This window comes from Accipiter gentilis, chromosome 2 (genome assembly GCF_929443795.1).
Source record: "Accipiter gentilis chromosome 2, bAccGen1.1, whole genome shotgun sequence".
Taxonomy (NCBI): domain Eukaryota; kingdom Metazoa; phylum Chordata; class Aves; order Accipitriformes; family Accipitridae; genus Astur; species Astur gentilis.
Window position 1 is genome coordinate 3111876 of NC_064881.1, and position 24305 is coordinate 3136180.

Below are 24305 nucleotides of genomic sequence, written 5' to 3' on the forward strand. Positions count from 1 at the left end.
CCTGCCAGGCCAGCGAGGCCGTTCTTCCTCCCAGCCATCCTCCCCGCTCGGGCAGGCAGCCCCCGGCCCGGGGCTCTGCCGCCCACCCTGGAGGCACACGGGCACGGACACCCCCCTCCCCGCGAGCAAAGCCTGTCGCGTGCAAAAAAACCCACGGCGTTTCTCGCCTTATGTCCGTCCTCACACGTGTTTGAAATACCTTCGGGTTTAACTCGAGAAGGGACGTCCAAAAGACTTAACGAAATGCGGGGTGTGAAGCCGATTCCGGCCCTTCTCAGAGCAGAAATTTGCAGTGGCAGCACCCAAGCAGGGAAGAAGCGGCGTGGGCATCGACACCAGTGGCTTCCCCTGCCCTTGTCGCGCTTTTGCAGGTAGAAAAACCGGGAAAGTGTTCTGCGAGGCAAGCGCGGGTCGGAAGGCACGCCGGGCGTTTACAGACAACGAATCACTGCCCATGCTTGCAAAAGCGTATTTTCTATTTAATATTGCACCTACTAAAATACATCTAAAAGTAAAAAGAAAAAAAAATAATCACTTCAGCTTGGCAGGGCGACCAAGATATTATTTAGACAGAACTGACAGGAAAGAAGTATCGCCTTTAATCATACAATTTAATAGAGAAACGGTTTCTCGGGAAAGTGGTTATTTTCCGATCAAACCCCTGCCGCGCTCTACCACAAAAATTAACGAGCACAATAAAACTTGGAGGTCGCGATCTGCTCACCCACGCCGGCAGAGCGGATGACTACAGCCAGAGTTGTACCGTACCCCCAGCACTGCAAATTCTTCACCTCCCGATCACCTTGCCTGGAAAGACCGAAAGAAAAGCCGTGCCTACCCCAGGAGCGACGGCACCGCGCATCAGCAGGTTTGGGCTCGGTTTCTGTCTGAGGGCTCATGTCTGCCGGCTGCCGAGAGCCGGGCTCTGCTCTAGTCCAGCCCTTCGCCGCAGATGACTCTTTCTGTACAAACTGATGATGACAGATATCCAGCTGATAACCTCTGGTGAACGAAGTTATTTTAATTTCCAGTCACTTTCCTGCTAAGTACCATATCAGTTTGTACACAGCTGAGATAAGAGGGCTGGGGGGGGAGGGGGGGGGGGGCGAAGAGAAGAATAAGAAAGAAACGGGGGAAAAATGCCTACCGCCTGCTGCTGGGGTGGGCACATCCCACAGCTTGCTTTGCCTTCACCTAACGGTTGGGGCAACTCAAGGAGGAGCCACGTTTTTTCCCCTCGGGTAGCTCTGATTTTAACAAGCAAAAATAAGGGGATTTGGGGGCGGCGGGGCAGACGTTCACCTGGTTGCTTTAGGGCGAGAGCCAGACACACATCCTCCCGGGCCGCAGCCGCTGCAAGGCCGGGAGGGGCGGGGAAAAAAACTTATAAAAGGTCAATATTCACCCTAAAGAAGATATTATCGGGGGAGGGGGGTGGGAGAGTGTGTATTATTTCTGGGCTAAAAAAAAAAAAAAAGTCTCGGGCGTCTGGGAGGGTGAGTCCCCCTCCGCTCTTCCCCGCTCCCCGAGCAGGGGGTCGGCCCCCCCCCCAACCCGCGGGCAGCCTGAGGTGCCCCCCGCCCCCACCCCCCCCGGGGGCTGCGCCCGCCCCCGGCTTGGCCGCGCTGCGGGCCGGCTGCCCGCCGGGACTGGCACCCCTGCGGAGCTCCGTGTTTGTTTAGGGCTCGCCGAGCCCAATCAGGGCCGGCTGCCTGCAGTTTTCCGGCAGGGCTGCGAGAGGCGCCTCCTCTCTCCTTTTTATACATCGGCTCCGGCAGCAGCCGCCGGACTCGCCGTTGCCGCTCGCCCCCGCCGTACTGGATTTACCGCCCGCCGCGGCCCCGCGCCCCGGCCCCATGCCGGGCACCGGCAGCAGGTTTGGCCTCTCGCTTCTCCTTCCCCCACCCACCCCTTCCCCGCTCCCTCCCGCCGCGATTTCCCGTCTTCTTCCTCGCTCTTCTGCCTCTCTGCCTTCGGCCGCTGCGGGAGGAAAGCGGCGCGGCGGCGGCTGCGCCTGGCCGGGGGAACCCGAGGGAGACTTTGTGGGCAAATATCCGATGCCGGTGCCTGGAGCCCTTATCTGCCGGAGCCTTATCTCGCAGTTATCTCGCGGGAGGGAGAGACGTATTCGGTGCCTATCTGCGAGGGGGCTGTGTGTGAGTCCTGTGTTGATGTGCCTATGGTTATCTGGAGAGCCCCGAGGTGGGCTGAGAGCGGAGAGCCGCGCCGCCCGCTTCTCTTGCTGTCACTTCTCTGCCTCCCCTTTCGCTTTCCGTCCCTTCTCCGGGAGGCTGGGCACCGGGGTCTCTGTGTCTGTCTGTCTGTCTGTCCGGCCTCTCTCAAGCTGGTGGCTCCGCAATGCGACCGGTCTCGGCACGGCCGCCGGCGCTGGGGTTGGCCGCGGGATGGGTGCCATCCCCCAAAGGTGTGCTCGGGCTCGGGGCAGGCCCCCAGGCAGGGCTGCCGGCGGGCACCGGCCCCTGCGGCAGGCACAGCCCGCCCGGCCCGGCCCCTGCCCGGGCCACTGCCCCGGTGCCGCCGCGCACACGTCGGGGCCCGGCCCGTGCGCATCTCCCGGCTGCCTTTCTCTCCTCCTCCTTTCCGTGACCTTGGGCTGGAAATAAGCAAACAAGCGAGGCGATGCGCGGAAAAGCTAACATCGCTCTCCGGAGAGGTAACCTTAAAGGGATCGCCTTACTGATTGTTTTCTCGGTGGAACCGAGTCAAATGACTCATTCATTGAAATAATCATAGTAACAACAACGACAGCAGCCAAGGAAAGGGCTTTGGCACAGACCGGGAAAAATGCCCCCCTTCCCGCCTCGCTCCCCTCTCTCCCCACGCCCTCCCGCCCACCTTCCCCTCGGCGTGCTTCACGTTCAAATCCGCAGCCCAAGATGCGGAGGGAGAGGGGAGCAGCCCGCCGGCGGCGCGGGGAGCGTGGCCGGAGCCCGCAGCCCTGTCCCCGCGGGACCGCGCTCCGCGGGGCGCTGCGCGGCCGGCGGCTCCCGGCCCCTGTTGACCTGGGCTGCCTGATCCCATTCCGCCGGGGCGAGGGACAACAGCGCCGAGGCGACATGACTGATTAAGCGCTCAGAGGGTCCAGATAAGCCCTGATGAATCTCATTAAGGGAGGGAGACGGGCTGTCCTGTTTGCTAACTTTGTTGTTATTATTTCTCTCCCCCCCCCCCCACCCCCCCGCTCTTTTGTGTCCTCCTTCCCCGCCCTGCCCTGCGGACCCCCCCCTCCCCTCCCCTCCTCCTCCCCTCCTCCCCCTTCCCCATCCACACCCAGAGGCTAGAAGGGGACCTGGATGGCCGTGGCTGAAGGCGGCTGCTGCGCGGTGAAGCGGTGCGCTGCGGACGCCGGCGGTTCCTCCTGCCCTTTCGCGACCAGGGAGCCGCGCCCGTCTCCTCCTTCGCCCTCCTCCTCCTCCTCCTCCGGCTGCTCCCAGGGCGAGCGCGGCTCCTGCAAGACTCCTCTGCCGGAGCCCGACGGCAGCTACCGGCCGGCCCCGCCGCCGCCCCCAGCCGCCGAGGGCAGGTCGCTGCTCGCCCCCTACGTGCACTTCGGGGCCCCCCACCCCTCCGGCCTGCCCAGCTGGGAGGACATCCTGCTCTTCGCGGATTTAGACCAAACCAACAAGCTGATCTGGTCCAGCCGCGGCCCCAAGCCGAGCGCCCTCGGCGCCGAGCAGCCCGAGGAGATGTACCAGACCCTGGCCATCTCGGCCGCCCAGGGCCCCACGCCTTACGACGGATCTCCGGGCGGCTTCATGCACTCCACGCCTAGCTCCCCCGTCTACGTGCCTACGACCCGCGTGGGCTCCATGCTGCCCACGCTGCCATACCTGCAGGGCAGCGGGTCGGCCCAGCCCAGCCACCCGGGCGGCGGCCACGCCGTCTGGTCCCAGTCGGCCGCGGAGAGCCCCTCATACAGCACCGGCGGCGGCTCCCACCCCTCGGGCCGCTTCCCCTACTCCCCCAGCCCGCCGGTGGCCAACGGGGCCTCCCGGGAGCCCGGCGCCTACAGCAACAGCCTGGGCGCCAGGGACCAGTACAGCCCCCTGGCCCGGCCGCTCAACGGCTCCTACCCGGGGCCCTACACGTCCTACGTCGGGCCGCAGCTGACCCCCGCCTGGCCCACGGCGCCCTTCGAGAACTCCATGCTGCACTGCCTCCAGGGCCGGGCCGCCCCCATCCCCGTCCGGGCACCCAGCGCAGGTAGGACCCGCCGCCGGGGGCGCGGGGGGCGGGCCGGGCAGGGCAAAGCAGGGCAGGGCGGCCGCCGCATGTCGGGGCTGCCCGCTGGCGGGGCCCCCGGGGGGTGCCGGCGGGGCGCGGGGAGGCGGCGGCGGGGCTGGCTCGGCCCGGCCCGGCCCGGCGCGGGGTTCGCCGGCTGGGCGGCGCGGCCTGCGGCGGCTCCGAAGCCGGTGGCAGGACGGCGGTCCCGGGACCGCGGCTCTTCTGGCGGGGAGGTGGCTCTCGTCGTTTGCTTGGGATGGGATGGGGCGGGGGGGGGGGGAACACACCCCCAAAAAGCGGCGTTGTTCGGAGCACGGCAATCCGGGTTGCACACCCGCCGTTCGCTAAACGAATCGCCCTGTGCAAGCCTCGCTTTTAAGCTTCCCGGGCCCGTACGTTTCTGCTTCCCCAAAACGCGGTGATCTGGCCACGGAATGGTGACAAATTCACTGCTGCGAATTCACCTTTCTTGCAGCGCGGAGGAAAATTGCAGGGGCCCGCTTAACCCCTTTTGGATTATTTCGACTACAGACCCCTTCGCTGCTTCGTTAAACGAGAAAAGCAGCAAAGAAAAACCTCTGATACGAACGAGAAACCCCGTTTCTAAACTGCTGTTAAAATATGGCACCTCCTGATGGGATTTTACTTTCGCTTCCGACGTGTCCTTCTTTTTTTTTTTTTTTTTTTTTTTTTTAGTTTAGGAAATTCTCGGTGTCTGTAAATTAATTGTAGAAGTGGAGGTTGAGCTGTGATGACTTAGTCAGAGGTAGAAAGATTAACGATTATTGCAGTCTCTTCAGCTTTAGAATATATGTATGTATCTATAAATACAGACTATAGAGAGGGGTGTGTGTGGGTATGTGTATATATATCTCTCAATATATCTATGTATGTTTACATATATTTGTGTGTATTTGTATATATTTATGTATATATGTGTATGTATACACGCGCGCACACACACATTTGATCAGCATTTGCTTTAATCATAAACTCCCCACCAGGTCGGTATATTTTATATACACTATGATCTTCTCTTTCAGTGCAGTGTTGCAGAAAATTACTCGATGGCTTTTCATCTTTCCAGAGGGGTGTAGACGATGCTTCTCCTGTCTCCCGGCAGATTCAGGCATTTTAAGCCTCCCGCTTGGTGTTTACTAACATGACAGAGGGAAGAAGACTCAGTTGTAGTGGTGGTAGGAGAAGGGCAGAGGAAAGCCGAGAAGCCATGTCTCAGGGCGACACAAAAGTTGACGGTTTTAACTCAATTCCCAAAAGTTACAGTGTAAAACTAGGTGATGGAGGAAAAAATTCCGTTTGTGTGGTTTTTTTTCTTCTTGGGTTTGTTTTTGGTTTTGGTTTGGTTTAGTTTTTTTTTCCCGGAGAAAGGTGGAGTTGGAGACTCTCGCGGCAGGGAGAGGGAGAGGGCTGGGGGAGAAGGAGCAGAGGAGGCATGGAGCAGGGCGCCGGAGGAGGCTGGGGCAGGAGTGCCAAGCCAGCCGGGGAGGGGCACGGCGGCTTCCCCTGCTGCCGGGGGTCCCTCGCCCGCCCGCCCCTGTGTCCCCGGGGCCGTCGGCCCGGCGGGCAGCGGCTGGGGCAGCGGCTGGGGCAGCGGCTCGGGCAGCGCGGGCCGCCGCGGCGCCTTCCTCCCCTTTCCCCGGTCGGTGCCTCCGGCCCGCAGTGCTGGGGAGCCGGGGGTCAGGGGTTGGTCTCCGGGTGAGCGGCAGGATGGGCGCCGGGGGAGCTGCGCCGCGCCGTAACGCGGGGCGAAGGAGCCTGGAGCTCCTGGGCCACGCGGGTTTCCTGCTCCTGCAAGGGAAAACGCGGCGGCAAAGCCGAAGGCACGCGTGCTCCCGTTTCAAATCGTCCTGTCAGCCGTCCGGAAAATTGTAGCCGCAGTATATTTTTACGGCTAAGTATTAAGCAGTTTTGATATGGCTTTCTTAACGTTACTCGTAGAGTTACTAAAACAATATCTAAAATTTGAACTTTATTTTGCTTTCCTTGGAGGGAAGCATATTTCCTACGATCTAAGGGGAAAAAAAATCTTTAAAATGCCCGAGCAATATTGTCACGGCAGAATTTCTTTCTGCAGGCACGAAGGTAATGTTATGAAGTAAACAGCTGAGACAAATAACTGTTTAACTTCCAGCGTCCTTGAAGCCTTAAGCATTTCCCTGATTACAGTCTTCAATGGCGCTTTTAGTGCAAAGATTAATAAATCTGAGCGATGTGCTCAGAGCTACGAGCTGACAACGTAAGTTGAACCGTGCTCTCTGGACTCTGCCGTGTGCCCGTTCCTGTTTAGCCCCTAATAATTTGCAAACGAAGGGAGGAGAGAAATGTATTTCGGTGGGTGCGGGCCGAAAGGCCGTTTCTTTCTCAGCTCAATGCCCGCCGTGTCATCGCAGCCCTCTTTCCAAAGCTGCCTGACGTTTACAAGCTCTCTTTTGCTTTACAGCACAAAGCTGCTAGCAAAACGTAAAAGAATAACCCAATGATGAATTAAGGCAGGTAGCGGAGGGGATGGAGGGAGCAAAAAAAAAAAAAATCAGTGACGAAGCTATGAGTCTGAAACAGGCTTCCCCATGCTCAACTCGAAAGCTGCTGCAGATATCCAAACACCTTCTTTTATTATTTACGCACAACGTGGCGCGGTATATGTAAAACCCATCTTCATTCCCCCCCCCCCCCCGAAATATGGAGAGGTGAGTCAGAACAAGTATACGAAGATTCGCAGGGGTGAAGGTGTTTGCTTTTATAGGTGGGTTCTCTTTACTTTTTGCCGTGCATTTAGTCCCTTTTTTTACCAGTGTTCAGTAGCTATGAGAGCAGGAGGCAGAGCACCGCATATTTTTCCATTTCCTCCGTTTCCTACCAGCCAGCTCGAATTTGACCAAAGAGCCGAGGCGAAGTGCTCGATCCCCGCTGCTGCCTTGGCACACCAGAGTCCCAAACGCCGTCTCTAAATTTGAAGTTTTTACTAGTTGTGAAGCACTTAAAATGAGAGTCGGGGTAAAAACTCCTTGCCCAGCCTCGACCCGGGGGGAATGTGGGGCAAAACCACGGCTTCTTCTACCCCGCTCCTGCCAGGGTGGACTGTGGAAGCGGGCTATTCTGGCAGGCACCTAACTCCTCTTGCCCCCCTCAAACGCCATGTGTACCCCCCTGTCTGCTCGGTGGGCACCACGACGGGGCCTTTACCCCTCGAGCGGACCCCGCGCGGCTCCAGCCAGATTTCCGACGGGCCAAATCCTGACCTGAGTGCAGGGCTGCCGGGCGTCACCGCTCCGCCTGGCCGGTGCCCCCAGCCCGTCCCGGGGAGCACGGGCTCCGCTCCGGTTTGTAAAGCAAAGGTTGCGCCGGGGCCGGCAGCGAGTTCGGTACATTTAAAGAATTTTTTTTTTTTTTTTTTTTAAATAAAACAAAGAGGATTTTTGTAAAAAAAAAATCACCGCATGGCCGCGATCGCTGCCGCGGAATTGCTTTTCCGAGGGCTGAACAGCGCCGGTTACTTGCTCGCCCGGGGCCCGTCTCCCGGCGCGGCGGGGCCGGGGCAGCGCTCCGCGGGGCTGCGCGTCCTCCGGCGGCCGTGCCCCACCGCCTCTCCCCTCTGCTCCTGCCCCCCCCCCAGAGCTGCTGGAGGACCTGTCCGAGAGCCGGGAATGCGTCAACTGCGGCTCCATCCAGACCCCGCTGTGGAGGAGGGACGGCACCGGCAACTACCTGTGCAACGCCTGCGGGCTCTACACCAAAATGAACGGTCTCAGCCGGCCCCTCATCAAGCCCCAGAAGAGAGTGGTGAGTGGGGATGGAGGGGAGGAGGGGGCGAGAGGAGCTGCCCCACGAGGGACACACAGTCAGCGCTAACCAGGGGGAAAGCAGGGGCAAGGGTGGGCTGGCGCAATCCGAGCGCGTTAGCCTGGTGATCCCCCCGACTGCAAAACCAAAGCGGGGCTTCTAACCGGGTTTGCAGGCCAAAGTGGTCCCGGTGAGGGGCGGAAGGGCTGGCGGCCCTCTGGGTGCTGCTTCGGGCCCACCTCCGGGCCCTGCGCTGGTGAAATCGCCCTCTGGCCCTGGTGAGCCCCACACAGGGCATGGGCCGGCCTGGTGCTTTGAGTTGATAGACCCTGTCGGTGAGGGGGCATCGGCGGCTCGGAAGAAATTTGTGCTGCCGATGTTGGATGTTTCCAACAGAAAAAAAAAAAAAAAAATCAAGGTTGGAAAGTGTTTGTTCAGAGTGCTAGGAATTTCTCCAGACCTGCTTTGTTTGCTGAGAGCTCGATCCTTGGGAATGTAAGCAAGTTTTGTATATAATTCAAAGAAAACCAATTGTTTAAACAATGATAATAGCCTTTGTTTTGTTTTACTCCTAAGAAATGAGCAGCAATTTTTCTAAAAATATACTCCTAAAACTAGGGGGGGAAATAAATAGTACAAACCAGAACCCCTGTTTATAACTCAGGCTGGCACTGAATAGTCAAGGAGAAAATTTAACAAGTGGGAACTGCACATTATGTTTAGCAAATCTGGGTGGAGGTCAGCAGAGAGAAAGAATACGCTCTTCAGTAATGGCTGTTACCGAGTGAGCCACAATAAATCATGCCAGTATAATCCAAGCTGATGTTTGGACCCTTGTGTATGGAGACAGTGTATCAAACCCATCAGCCTTTCAAGCCCCTTTCAGTCACGCCAGCTGCTTCTCTCCATGCCTGTTTTCCTAGTGTTAAAAGACATCCCGTTCTTTATTTCACAATCATTTGAATTTAATGCCCTTACGGGAGTGGGGGTGGGGTGGGGAAACAAAAACCAAACCTGTGATGATCAGAGCAGACGTGCTCAAGAGCCAGCCCACCTCTGCTTAAAGACCTTTCTTTAAGCCAAAGAGTTAATTTAACTTTAATCCAGAGGTTGATTACTGCTGGGTACCCATTTTTTCTAGCCCGTTGTCCACCACATTTCATGACACAAGGTGTTATCTCATCACTGGGGACAAACGCAGCAGATGGGGCTGATCTGCCGCTTGTCTGAAGTGTCAGAGCTTGACTGGCCGTGGCACGCTCACCCAATGCAGATTTCAAGTAGCTGATACCTGGCTCCGGCATTTCTGTGTTTCTTTTCTTTTTTTTTGAACGAGAGGTGGGGTTGAGGAGACTAAAACAGAGTCAAACTGCAGCCCGATTTCAGCCTGACACCTCAGTGAAATAACTCTGAAATAGCTCTGCGTAACAATCCCTACCGAGTACCCTGGCCATAACTATAAATCAAGCATGACTGTGTGTTCATACAGTTGGAAATATGTAGGTGAGAAGGGAAAATGTTTTGAAAATGCTAAACATGTTTAGATTGCCCCAAAGTTTCTGATAAAATTCCTGCAGCCGAAAAGTCATTTTAGCTTCAAAACATCCCCCTCCTCCCCCCGTTTGTTTAGAAATAGGAATGAGCAAAAGCTATTGAAATAAAATATATGACGATTTATACCAGACTGCATACAAAAGAAAGAAAGATTTAACAGAGTGAAATGTCTGACAGCATTTCACTTTGCAAAGAAAGAAAATGAAGCATATGTGTTAAAAGCAGCATTTTTTCACCTGATCCATGTAAAACTCTATTGAATTGAGGGGTGCAATTTGGACACTGTGTGCACATGTATTTAATAACAGGGCCAAAAATTCTGTTTCATGAGACCTGGATTTTTAAGATTAAAAAGTATATGCATGTACTTCAACCTATATTACACTTGGCTGGGTTTTTTTGCTGTGCAATGAATAATGGATTCCTAAATTCAAAATTACAAAATTCGTATTTAATCTGGAGTTCTTTCTGAGCTGTGGTGTAAGATGACAGCTTACTGCTAAAGAAACTCGAACAGATAAAATTCAAGAAACTTGGTTATTACTCTGGAATATTCTTCATTCTCAAAACATTTCTCAAGTGGCAGGCAGCTCTGCGGTATCAAAGGTGACCGAACTACGTCTTAACAGCCCAGGAGTAAATGATTCAAGAGGAAGGGCATTGTACCCTTAAGTTAGTAATTTCAGTTATGGGCGCTTTATAGTCAGAATAAGATTAATGCAATCCTCTAAAACTGACTTCTCCATGTAAACTTGTTCAGCTGCCAGACACAGAGCTAGTCATGAATTTTTTTATATTTTTTTGACAATACGATACTTTGAAAAAGACTAGATTTATGATGTAGCTGGAATTCTTTGCTTGTGATGAACGTAAAAGAGATCACTTGTTACAGGGACTTTTATAACCCATTCACCTTCATTTCACATGTTTATGAGGACTGCCTTCACTTATGATATACAGCCTGCAGCCATAAAGCTGTGGGTTATACGGTTATTTCTGATACACGGTTGCTTCATCTTGGCTCCAAACTCCACAGAAGAGTGTCATAAATGGCTTGTTTGCATTGGGGACCTTGTTGTCACCCACCAGCTTTTCTGCTGGCTGAGGTGAAGCTCTGCTCTGTAAAACACGCTCCAGAGGCACGTTGTTTTTTGTGTGAGGCTAAAATGGGCGATGATTAAAAGATGCTGCTGTTGTATATGTTACCCTTGGGATGTCCGGGAAAGTTTTCCCCAGCCGTGGTGCCACCACGGGCAGGTGATTAAAGCGGCTGATTTTTCTGGTGAGTTGGGAGTATTGGTGGCAGGTTCAGAGCTGCCTCTTTGCCCATTGCACAGGGGAGAGGGCGTTGAATCAGCTGGAGAGGCAGCACAGGGGTGAAGTGCCTTCTCCTCAGCTGGATGGAGCGGTAGTGGAGATGCTTCCTAGCTGTCCTGCTGGAAGAAGAGCCAGTGCCTGGCTGTCTGAACAGAGGTCCCTGGGTCCGCAGCTCCCAAATGTGAATTTTGCCTCTGCCATGACTGCCCAGAGTTGCAGACTCACAGTACCTCTTCATGTCAGCTTTCCGGTCTCTGAAATGAGGATAATCTTGTTTTAATTCTGGGATGTCACTGATAGATGCTACAAAACCCCCTCCTACCGTCCCCGCTGCGTGTTAAAGTACTTTTTATAAACTGTAAAGACATAAATCATTTGCTCCTGCCCACCTGTTTATGCCTGTGTTTGCCTACGCTTGCCCCTAGCCCTCGTCCCGGCGGCTAGGCTTGTCCTGTGCCAACTGCCACACCACAACCACCACCCTGTGGCGCAGGAACGCGGAGGGCGAGCCTGTCTGCAACGCCTGCGGCCTCTACATGAAGCTCCACGGGGTAAGTGGCTGCTTTGCCGAGAGAGAGATTCCCTGCTGGTTCTGATGCTCCTTTGGGGAAGGGGTGGTCCTCCCGCTGACGGGTGCCTGGTGTCTTTGGAGGGGTGGCACTGGGTTTCCTCAAGCTGGGTCAATGCTTCTGTTGATGCTAATGGTCTCGGCTCACAGTCTGAACCATGGAGTTAAAAAAAAAAAAAAAAAAAGAAAGGATAAAATGACTGAAAAATGCCCAGCATTAGAAAATGGTTATACCCTTTTAGTAAGTTATGGTTTTGACAAGTTAGTGTGTTTGCCATTGTAGCTCTCCTGACAGATCTGTACAAAGAAACCACCTCTGGATGAGTGGCAGTGGTCTTTTTGCCACCAGGATTTAAACGAGCTCTGCAGTGGGGAAAAAACCAACACCCTAGACCTTTAATAAGACAGTTTTTCATGCACAGACTTAGCTATGCCAGCAAAACTTTAAATGTCATTCCAGCCTTTGCTAGGCAATAATAAAGGAAGAAAATAGCTCTATCCTCAGTGTGGTGGAGTATGTTTTGGGTGAGACTTGGAGCCTGTTATGCCCCTGTGGATTAAGTTACAGTCAAGCACAAGTGTTTGAAGAGTTAGGGCATTAGGATTGATTGGGACTTGGTCTAGTCTTCAAGGAAAAAGTAAATTATATCACAGGTTTAAACATTATAATGATAGTAAGCATATGCCTGAATTGTCTTTCCCCAAACTCATGTTATCATTAAGTTAAAATATATTTTAAGCCAATGTTTTCTGTAAAATGATTATTGTTGTGATGACACAGAACACAAAGCTGATTTCTGAGCACGTTTTCCACATAAATATAAATTTGGATACTATAAGGCTGTATCACAGGTAGAATTGCTTATAAGATCAAATACTAAGTTGATTATGGCCTAAAGCTTCTGTCCTAAGACACTTAGTGGCAATGATCTGGTTTGCATAGCTGGTCCATAGGACCATATTTTTTCCCCTCATATGCATTCTTGCTTTCCAGGATCAGCCACTGGAGATAATTCCTAACTGACTGGAATAAGGAATCAGGGATCGGATATACCCTGTCCAATTCAATTTCATATGACCTGGGGCCAAATGATGCTGTTTTTCCCTAAAAGTGTGCTGTTTATCTGTGGACTGACGGAGGTTTTGGAAACAGTGTTTAGCCCACATAAAGAAAAAAATTTCCCTGTTTTCTTTATTCAGATACAACTCCCCTTGAAACAACCCATTGCTTTGCCCAAATAAAATGCAAAGTTTTTTTGGAATCGCTACTGTGACACAGGAAAAATTTACTTGCTATACGTGACTTCAACAGGCATTTTCAACATCACTGTTTGATCTTGTAGTGTATTTTGATTTTTTGTATTAGAATATATATACCTCTGTGATTGATGTGGAAATTTAATTTTTTCAGGTTCCCCGACCTCTTGCTATGAAAAAAGAAGGAATTCAGACCAGGAAGCGAAAACCTAAGAACATAAATAAGTCAAAGGCATGCTCTGGTAAATATAAAAGGATAAGACAGTTGAACTGCAAGAGTTTTTTTCCCCTGGCTGGAAAATATTTGTTTTTAATACCGGTTCCCCATCTTTCAGGTAGCAGTACTACTGCGGTTCCTATGACTCCAACATCCACGTCTTCTACTAACTCAGATGACTGTAGCAAAAACGCTTCTCCCAGCACACAGACTGCAGCCTCCGGGGTAAGCCGTAAGCCGATGTTGGTATCTGTAAGCAGGCTGATCACTGTGCAATGTTATCGCAGCTTTTATCTTATCTTGCAGAACAATAATCTAAACAAACTTTCCAGTTTTGTTAGCTGGTACTGGAACAAGAGTTTTGGAGGATATTACATATAGCTGTAAACACAACGACAAGCTGAAGTACTTTACAAACCTCTTAATTAAGATCTATATAATTTTTATGATAAAGTTAACCACAGTTTAACCCCAGACATTTTGTTTTGAAGTGTTCAGGTTCTTCTATTTCAAAGGTGTTCTTCTGGAGGAAAGACAATAAGTCATGCCCAATTGATCCTTTCAAGAAACAATTGTGCATGTACCCCTTTTTTTCTGAAATGATCTGAATTTATAATTCAAGACACTGGTGCTCTCACATTTTCCTGAAGCTGTTAAATATATATGCATTTGCACACATTATCCCAAATGACTGGTATACTCCAGCAAAACTTTATCCTGCTGTATGGAGGGACGCGCAAAGGTTTTTGTTTTAAACTAAGATGTGCACTTAAACCCTGATCCAGACCCAACCGAAACCAGGCTGGGGCAGCCCGCTGATTGCAGTGCGTAGATCAGCCCTCTCCTCGCAAAGGGCTCTTCAGGGGCCAGATGCTCAGCATCTGGCAGCACTGAGCTCCAGAGGAGCACCAGGGGAGCACTGATCATCCCCTGCTTTAGTTTTGATCCTTATTTTACATCGTGTACTCAAACCATCTCAAACTTCCTTTCTTCACTCATTTAGCACATGTGACAACAAATACTAGCGCTAAAGTTGCGAAGCTTAACGTAGATTAATTTCTAACCCCTTGGCTATACATATCCGTATCCACACTCACTCCTCGGGCCTTCTGTATCCTTTAATCTGCCACATCATTTCTTTGAAAAGCTTTCCTAATGTGGCTTTCTCTACTCCTTTATTAATAAAAGGAAGACATTGTTTATAATAACTATTTTTCAATATGTCTCAGCGTTCCCACATCCAAATTCCTTTCAATAGTTTAATTCCTGATGTACAAAGTTTCATTGTAGAAGGGGAGGAAAAAAAACCATTTTTAGCAAATGCGATTGTTCGTGGACTGACAGGGCCACCCAGTTTCAGAGGCGCTGGGTTTTGGGTTTGGATGCTGCCAGACAAGGATATTACTAAAAGGGCTTGTCTTTGACATGAGAAAACCCTGTCAGTCCAATAAAATAAACAGATCACATCAAAAAAAGAGAAACACTAACCAAAAAGTGAACTGTTACTGGGTTTCAGGCTCCCCCCAGCGAACTACTATGCAGTGTTTTAGGCTCTCCCCTAATATTTGCAGCAGAAAAGATGAGGCCAAATTTTCCTCAAATTTTCCTTACATTGCCTTAAGCAGCACTACCGATCCTGAGGAGTGTCATGAGATTTCTATAATGGTCAGAATTAGAAGGACAGTCCCAGCTGAGGCCGAGGCAGCAGTGTAGGCCGTAGGCAGCGCAGCCGTGTGCTGCTCAGGGGAGGAGGGGCCATATAGATGAGATCCCATTTCCCCTATGCTGTTGCCTTCTTGGCTGGCTAAAGCCTGCCTTCCTTTCTGCAGCCCTTCTCCCTAGGAGAGCATACCAAACCTGTTATTAATAATCTTCATGTTATCATTTTAATAGTACCATTTGTAATATAATTTTGCCAGGTGGAGTTGTGTGGGTACCAGAGGAGAGTGGGGTAGGACATGATTTGTCAGCCAAAAGGCTAGCTGAGAGCTGTCTGCAGCTAAGAGAAACTCCCAGGGAACTTGAGGCATCCTCCAGTGCCAGGACTTCAGTTCTCCCTGATTTTTTTGTAGTAGATCGGGCTGGGAGAGGACACTTGCATGAGGGCCAGGGAAATCTGTCCCCTTGTATTCAGCAGGCAGGACAGTAATATCGCCACAGCCTTCTCCCCACCATGATTCAGTCGGATGTAGCCTGCATGTGCAAAGCACTTGCAAATTACCTCTTGTGAAAAATTTCAATAAAAGGAAGCGATGGAGGGAGGCTGTGAAGTGTGCTGAAGCGGGGAGGTTGCAGCAGCGACCAGACACATGGGCATCCCCTCGACTCTCCCTGACCCTACATGAGGGGCTAGTGATCTCCCACCCCTGCACTCCAGCCTCAAATGTACATAAATGAGGATGGGATTTGCAGGGGAGCAGTTGTCAGGACATGTTGCAGGTATGGCCACATCCTTCCCTTGGGGTCCTGGCTTTGCCCAAGCATCAGCAATTCAATGGCATGAAGACAGGGACGACTGGAGGTGGAAAGCAGAAAGTGGTGGCTGTTAAGACTGGCTCCTGTTGCCCCAGACTTCATTTGGGAACATGATCACTAGCTGCAAAGGAAGTGAAATAATTTCTTATGGGCCTAAATCTCATGGGAGGGGCTGAGTGTTCATAAGGGCCATTGAAGCTGTCAGGAGTGAAAGGATGTCAGCATTTTAGAGCGAGACAGCCTGTAATCTGATCACACACTGAAGCAAAGACACTCTGCTAGACTTCTATTTTCCTTGATTTCTACCACCCCACCCCACCCCCCCAGTTGAGTTGACCCATTGATAGCCTGAAGGTTTGTATTTATTCTTAGAACAGGCAATGGCTTTACACAAGGAGAATAAACTTCTCCGGGCCATGTCAAGAGGGAAAACCCTCAGATGGATGAACCCAGGCTCTGTAATCTTTGGTCACTTTAACAAGAACTGCATCAATTCCTGCCAGCGCTGCTGGTGATGTTGCCGAAACAAGGGCACCTGCTGGAAGAGCGAACCTGGCTCATTCCCCACATGTTACACAACTGGCAGGGCAACTTGTTTTTGTTTTGCTTTGTTTTTATTTCTCCAGCCTTTATTCTGTGAAGAGGGGAAAAATGCCAAATTGACATTAGGCAGAGAAAATCTGATGACGTTTTAGAAACTGTTGTCTAAAATTCACAGCAATGTTTTTTGCTAAATGAAACAGAGAAAATGAATTCCTCTACTGGTACAAAAGCAATTTATTATGCCTTTTATGGGAGGCTGCCAAAAGAGTTCCCAGTTATGTAGAAATCTAATGGAAATGAAATTCAGCAGAATTCATTTGTGTCAGTAATGTTCACTTTTTGCCCTACCTTTCTTTATCTCTTTTAAAGGAAAATAAAGAGGGGAGGGCAGAAAAAGAGAAGGGCAGCAATTACTCTTGGAAATGTCTTTGAGGCTATCCATTTCATGAAGGGGATCTTATATGATGCCAATTTTGAGACAAATTAGCAAGAACCTTAAATGTTGATTTTATGTTCTAGCTGAAGTTTAAACATTTAAAAGATATGATTAATGAATTGCTGTGGGTGCAAAGTTGATTTCAAACATCCCAAAATGTAGAAGTGTTTGGATCAGAGATATTTCGTTGTCCCATTGCAAAGGGGCTATGTGCCAAATTCACATCTGGATCTAGGATTTAGGCCTATTTCTGTTTTCCTAAGCGGTATAAGTACTGGGTGTCCTGTGTTACTAACATGGAAAAGGTCCAGCTTCATGATATATGAAGTTGCCTTACATCCCCATAAAAAGAAGATTTGAAGGTTTCAGACAGCCTGCATCTGCATCTATACCTGCTCTCCCTTTGATGCTGCTGAAACTGTACAGAGAAAAGCTACGCAGAGCAAGTTGCTAAACGAAGGGCACGGCCTGTAGCGCACACCCATCCATTTCCATGCAGGGCCTCCAACTAGTGTGATTCCCAGAAGGACTTTATTCCCTTATTAGGATAAAAGGCAGTATGAAAACTGCTGTAAAATCTGCTTTTTATGGCAGGACATGGAAGCTCCTTGAGCCAGGGCTGATGTCAGTAAAGGCTCAGCAGCACCAGGGGAGCTCCTCTTTCAGAAGACTCTAGCGCGCCCTTTGCCTCCAGTTTGGAGCTTTCTCAGAAGGACCGTAATCACACACCATAGAATAACTTTGGACAGTTGTCCTGCAGGTAAAACTAGCGCTTACTTCCCTTGGAGATTTACCTTGAAAAGTGTTCAGGACTGGCTCTTCAGTGTTGTAGGGTGGAAAGCAAGAGAGCTGTCCGAAATGGCCTCAGCAGGTGGTGAGCTAGCAGGAAAATGCATTTCTAACTGTCCCCAAAATGCCTGACAACCTGGGCTGGATTATCTGAACAGCTTCTCCTACATTTACGTTCTTTTGTTTTCAGAAGAGGGTTCTCGAGATGGTTAGAGGTAGTGTTCTTTGCTTCTTTTTAAGCAGCAGATTGGTAGGACATTCGTGCAGGCTATAGGGGAATCAGCCTCCATACAGTATCTCCCAGAGTCTGGATGAACCAGAGACTCAATGTCTTAAAAAAACTCTCCTAAGCACCTGGATATCGGAAAGCTGAATGGCCAAGGGTCCTTCAGACTATCTGATAAAGATTTCAGTTCGTATAGAATAATTTCTTAGCTGTTGGGACAGAGTTTCCATGAGAAAGGCTCACCAGCATGGTTGGTAGGACTTTCACCTGGAAAATGGGAACACGGTGCCTCAGTCCTGGTATGAGTAAATATTTATCTAAACCAGGTGGAATAAGATAAACAGGAGGCACAAGGGACATGGCAACCTAAAATACCAAATACTCTGGTAGTCAGGCCATTATGCTGGGAGATCTGATACTCCAGTGTAAACCTTCTCTTGGTCTCCTGCTCTCCTGTGTTAGTCCTCACTCCTGGACAAAATTGGATGCTGCTTTCTTCTCCCCACTCAGTATCATACTTTCAGTCATTCTTTTTTTTTTGCTCCGTGTACATGTAACCAAAAGAGAGCATTTCATTTTGTATCAAACAGAACAAAGCAATTCAGCTTTTTTGCTTCAGTGAGGAAAACCAAGGAAAAAGAGTATTTTTTGTCCTACCCAAAACTTCTATATGCATATGGACACATACATTTTGCTTGGTTTCATTTTATTGCCAAAGCAATAAAGCCAATTACTCATACAGCCCTCGACAGCAGTGGGGTCATCAGCTTTCCCAAGCCACGCTGGAAGTTGCCTCCCTTAGGAAATAAATGAAGTATTAGCCACAGATTTATGTTGCTATAATACAAAGGAGAGATTAGAAGATATGTAAACATACACGTCTGCAATATAAACAAAAGGATCAATTGGACTAGCAAGAAATGACAACTTTGCGTACTAAGAGGGTCACTAAATCAGAAAAAAAAAGCTGTGATTTTGCAGTGCCGAGACTTGCTCTTCAGAAACCAGGGAGTGACAGTACTGGGAGAAAGTGCTCTTGGTGGGGATGGCAGTTATTGCAGGGAGGCTGAGGCTGGAAAATTGAGGGCTCCACCAGAATTTCCCACAATATGTTATATGTGAAAGAATAAGTGTGTTTCAGCTGACAGTGCTTATCATTTAAGTGTAGTGAAACTAAACTAGGTTAATTGAAGAGGAAGAGAGTGTCGGCTAAGACTCAGCTTACTACAGACTTAATTGTAACGTTCAAAATTCATGCAGCATTTTGTACCTGTGAAGTGGATAGAGCAAAGGTCTAGATCAAGACCCTTCGCCACCCCCTCCAGCTGTTAGCACAACTCCTGGCCCAGAGCTTTTGTCTCTCAGCTGCAGAGGTGTGGGGGAATGTGGGGGCAGGGGGTGTCCCTCCCCTCTCCCTGCTCTCCGTGGTGGGCAGATGGTGCAGGAAGAAGTCGGTGCAAGATAGAAGGAATCAGCCAGAGATGCTGGTGCTCTTCTACAGGCCAAGCAGCCTGGTTTTGATCTGGGCCAGCTTTAGTGGGGGAGAATTTGGCTCCAGCGTATTGACAGCAGTTTTGAGTATGATGTAGGTGTCTAAGTCCCTCTGTGGCTCTGGCTGAGGTCTTCTTGTGAGCATGGTGGGCAGGTCCTCTACAGAAAGGCCACCTCTGATCCAGACAACCTGCCTGGGGGCTGCCCCATGACCAGCTCCTGCTGGTTTGTGTAAAAAGAAGAACCTTTGCAGAGACAAACACAACCTTCCTCTGTTTGTTTGGGGGGCAAGCTCTTCCCAACGGGCTTCATTCATTTTTTTTCCTCAAGAAGCTGACCTTCATTTGATTATCTATCCTATTACCAGATTTCAGCAATAAAAATAAATCCATTACCTTTTTATTGATAGAGCCAGCTGTTGTGAATTAGAAGAGGTCATTGACTTAAGCAGCATTGTTCAGCTTATTTATTCCAGCTGACAAATGTCCTCTAACAACTAACTGTAACCTCTGTCATCTTTCATCCCTTAAAGCTGGAGAAGAAAAGAGCAGAGGTAGGCAGGCTTGGGAGCAGAGCCGTGATTCAGACGCATCCTTTTCATGAGCTAAAGTTTGTTTTCCATGTCTCACTTTGGGAGCTGCCTGAGCTGTCTGGATTTGTCATGACATTACTGGGGTGGGGTTTCCAGGCCCAGCGGTCCTGCCCAGGTCCTGCCCGCCCTGGCTCAATGGAGCCAGGATCCGGCCTTGGTTGGGCAGGGATGGGCACTCTTCAAACAGGACGTGCCTTCGTGTCCTCCCTTCTGGGGTGCCCAAGGGAGGGGTAGCTGATAACCCCACATGGAAACTGTGGGTCCCTGCGCCCCACCTTTGTAGGGCTGAATCAGGAAAAGGGTGAATTACACTTTCCAAGCCCGGAAAAAACAGGTAGTGATAAGATACTTGCCTAGCGGAACAACAGCAGCAAATATGGGCAAACGGGAACCTTTCAAAGCAGCTCCTAGTATTTTTAGCTCAGGTTGAGCAAACACTGCTCAACTCTAATTTAAACCCTTCTTCCACTGTGGGGAGACTCAGACTGTTAAAAATGATGTCTTTTGTGCTAACAGGGATCTATTTGATGTATTAGAAATAAAAAAAGCCTTTTTAAAAAACTAGGCTGATGCAAGACCAAAACGGGACCCAAAGGTTAGTGTGAAACTTTGCCTCATTGAATTCTCTGTGCATAGTCACAGGGAAAGAGGATACAGAGATTCGTTGTCACTGATTGGCAATTGTGTATTTCAGAGAGTGATAAAACGTATTAAGATTAGAGTAGTTTTGGCTGGTTTTGGGAGGCAAGCAGTTGTTCCTTCCATCTCTCCATTTCTGGGTAGCAATTGATAGAGCGGGATCCTGGTTGATGACTGGGTAGAAGAATAGTGGCAATCAACCATTTTAATAAAAGTTACAGAAAATATTGGAGTCCAGGTTATTTCAGACAAAAGTGACTGCTGGCAATGAGTATCTCTTTCAGAAGGTGAGGTTTTCGCTGAGTTGAGCACAGCAGCAAGAACCCTGCACAGGACTGTTTGGAAATTACATTTGAATAAATGAAGCCTTGCTTTTCCTATGTCAGGACTGCTAGCTTGGCAGGGCTCCAGGAGAGCCAAGAGCTCTACTCTTGTAAAATGATTAAATATGTATACTTTTCACTTAAACAGCAGGCAGGAAGCTTCTGCAGTCACAGTTTAGGACAGTCTTTTTTTTTTTTTTTTTTTTTTTCTTTCTTTTTAAGGAATCTCATCTGAAGACGATCCATTAACAAGTAAATTAAGGTTTTAAAGCTGACATATCCAAGAGTTAATTTTGCATGAAGTCAGCTCTTAAACATTTCCTTTATCAGGTGAAAATGTTGCCCCTTCTCTCTCTGGCACTGCAAATTTTTCCTCTTTAGCAGATCTGCTCAGCCTCATGGAAAAAATGATCGCTTCTTTGTCTTTGTAACTCTCCATTTCTATGTTAAAATAAATGGACTGGTTCCAGTGTAGTTCAGAGGTTCATCTTTGTGCCTACCAGGGCTCCCCTGTGTGTTGTCTTGTGTGTGTAGCTGGCGGAACAAAAAGGCTCCTGCTTCAAAGGCATAGAGTTTCTCCACTTGAGATGAAAGGAGCATCCTTTTAGTGGCCAGTCTTACAGGGGTGAAGTGGGTGTGGCTAGCTTTTTGAAGGGTGAGGAATGATTTTAGGCATTTCGAGGTCGAGGGAGCCAAAGAAGGCTGATTTCCAGGAGGCGATCTGCACCCACTGCTGGAGAATTGGGATGTATTGGGATTCTCCCACTGGGAAGTAAAACTATAGGTGCCACCACTCCTGGATCACATTTTTGGTGTTGGCATCTGTGTCCCTTCAGTAGGGGGCAGCGGGACACATGCATGTTACCTTCTTCACCATGCTCTGATTTCCAGGTTTTTCTGCACATCATGCACTTTCTTTTCCACCTCGCTGTGAAGATAACCATGTGCTGATCTCCAAATGTAGCTGTCACTCCCATCAGTGGGACTGAATGAGCAGGCTGACCCTGAGACATTTTTTCAGTTTCAGGATTTTGAGGCATGGGGGCAAGCAGAGGGCAAACCCAGGCTTTCCACAGAAATCCTAGGATAGCAGCTGTGCCCTGAGCCCACCGCGCTCCCACTCACACCCTGGTGCATGCAAAGCTCACCTGCTCAATGAAATCTCTCTTTGCTCTTTCCCCTGCTCCAGGCGAGCTCGTCAGCGATGTCTGGCCCAGGAGAGAGCACCAGTCCTGAAAGCAGCAACCTTAAATATTCAGGTCAAGACGGGCTGTACACAGGAGTCAGCTTGACCTCCACGGCCGAAGTGACGGCATCCGTGAGACAGGATCCCTGGTGTGCCCTGGCTCTGGCGTGACCCGGTGCGAGGGAAGCTGGATCCCGGCTCTGCGCAGCAGCCCCCAGGCGTCCGTACACGGTTTCTTCTGCAGAGCGGTCGCCGCAGCAGCGGGAGTGCTGGCAAAGACCATTCCTCTGAAATTGTTTTCGTGCCTTGGCGGCAGAGGTGTTTTTCAACCTTCAAAAGAGGGTCTGCTGAAGCATCCAGTTCCTCATCTATGCAAGAAAAATATAGAGAAAGCAAATGCCCACCGGGGGATACCTAATGCAGCCTTACACTCTAAAAAAAAAAAAAAATAAAAAGAAAAAGAAAAAAAAAAGAAAATGGAAAAAAAAAAGAAGAGATAAACCTAGACCTATTGATAGATTCCAGAAATACATCCTCGACTTACCCAGCAGTGCTGCCTTTCTGATTGTATAGTTGTTTTCACTTTCTCATTGCCTACTCTCCCAAGAATCTGGTGTAAGTCATCAGTGTCGGGGGGGAGTAGCAAAGGCCTTAATTACCAGAGATAGCGAGATGCTTTTTGACGAGCATCAGAAGTATGTACTGCTTGAGTTGGTGCAGACGTCTCACACCGAACATTTGATGTCTTCACCCTGTCGGTCCTCTCTTCCTGCGCCCTTCATCTTCAGTGTGCCTTGCTCTGCTCTTCAGAGCCCAGCTATGCCCCTGGAAGAAATCACATTTGGTACAAGTCTCACAAGGTCCAGCTTGTTAAGATTTTGGGGTGGTTTTGTTTTTTTTTTGTTTAAAATATTTACTCACTTTGCAAGACTGCGATATAACTTTTAAAGTACACTGTGACTGAGGTTTATGAAAGTTCATATTTTCTGGCTGAACTGTATAGAGTCAGTCAAAATTTGTAAACAGGGTAGCAATCAGATATTTTTCTTCCATATATACAATAATTTTTTTAAAGAAGTGCAATTTGCGTTGCAGCAATCAGTGTTAAATCATTTGCATAAGATTTAACAACAGTTTTTATACGAATGAATGAATGTAAACATTTTAACTTAATGGTACGTAAATAATTTAAAAGAAAAACTTAACTAGGCATACTTAGGCTTTTTAGTGCAACAAAAACCCATCCACTTTCTGTTTTTCCAGTTGTTAAAGCAAGAGTTTCAAAGAACAAGCCTTCTCTCAGGAAAATTGCCCTCGTCATTGCTTGGAAGTGTTGTACAAAAATGCAAATGCATCCCCAGGGTTTTTTTTTTTGCCATTGAGTAAGTATGTGCTGGAAAGAAACAAATCGCAATGAAACTTTACTACCTAACTGATACATATGTAAATACTCCATAAGATATTTAGGCATCTTGAAAATGTAGGATGCAATCTGTATAGTGTGACTGACACATAGTTAGGTTGGTTTCCATTGGTTTTTAAGTGGGATGTCATTTGGAAAGTTGTTTCATCAGAGCTTTACAAATAAAAGGGTATCATTTTGGGATTATTTTTTTTTTTCCTGTACACTGTGCCTTCTTCTTTATCTCCAATGCAGTTGTTAAGCTACATTAAAAGCTATGGAAATGTACCTGATGCGGGCGGCGTGTCTGATGGCTGCAAGGAAGGTCTTCAGCTGAAGTGCCCGCTCTGGCTAGCTAAGTCTGCATTGCGTGTGGCTTTTCTGCAGCTCCCCTCACTACGTCTTCTGATGATATGTAAAACTAGGGCCTCCACCTACCAACACAAGATCCTCATGCACACACAGGAGGTTTTTTCTGATGAAAGTCTCGGGAACTGATCCCATGCTTTGTGAGAACTGTCATGGTTTTGCTTGGCCTTCACACCATAGCTAAAGGGTATCACCAGGTCCCCTATGTGTGCAAATATCAGCCTGTCACCCACTGCAGACATAACTGCGTAAGGCCAACTGGGTGGCAGAGCCATTGCATGCCTTCTGGCATCCTCTGGCGGCCAAAGGTGAAGGGCAGCAAAAACTGAGGGTGCTGCTGCTGCTGAGAAGAGAAGACAGTGAATTTTAGCTACTGAGGGGAGTGGAAAACCTTTCACTGGCTCTGAGGACTGGTCCTCTGCATTGCTCAGCTGATGGGAGCAAGACTAGCCGCCGAGTGTGATTTCCAGCTATGTCGGCAGTACTGTGGGACCGGGAAGCCGCGATGCCCAACTTCCGTACCCAGTGATGCGTGGAGTGGCTGCGATGCGTCCCTTCACCTCTCTGAGCCAGACCGTCATTTGGGGTGAATTGGGATAGTTCTTTGGCCTCCAGTGAAGCTATGCTGATTTGCACCAGCTGAGAATCTGCCTCTTGGTTTTCCAATCCCGAGAGTCGAGGCCACCTCCTTACCCCAGGGGTGTTGTGCAGACTGTGGGATGAACACTGCAGCACAGGCCTCGGAGGGGAACAGCTTCTAGCAAAAAGGGGTCAGGCCAAGCCTTGTCTGGGGTTTGGACTGCTCTGGCCAGCCAGGAGTGGGGACCCATCACCCTTCCTGGTGGGACCGTCACACCAGGCTTGGTTGCAGGGCC

General features: G+C 49.5%; 1 protein-coding gene across 1 annotated transcript; it reads left to right on the forward strand.

The window, feature by feature from the left end:
• The first annotated feature begins 1804 nt into the window (after positions 1–1804).
• On the forward strand, positions 1805–23275 carry GATA6 (GATA binding protein 6). Its single transcript, XM_049829313.1, has 7 exons — positions 1805–1876; positions 3296–4224; positions 7880–8046; positions 11343–11468; positions 12897–12984; positions 13078–13184; positions 21663–23275. Exons 2-7 carry the CDS (start codon positions 3315–3317, stop codon positions 21828–21830), a joined length of 1566 nt encoding a protein of 521 aa, XP_049685270.1. The 5' UTR covers positions 1805–1876; positions 3296–3314; the 3' UTR covers positions 21831–23275.
• Positions 23276–24305: the final 1030 nt, after the last annotated feature.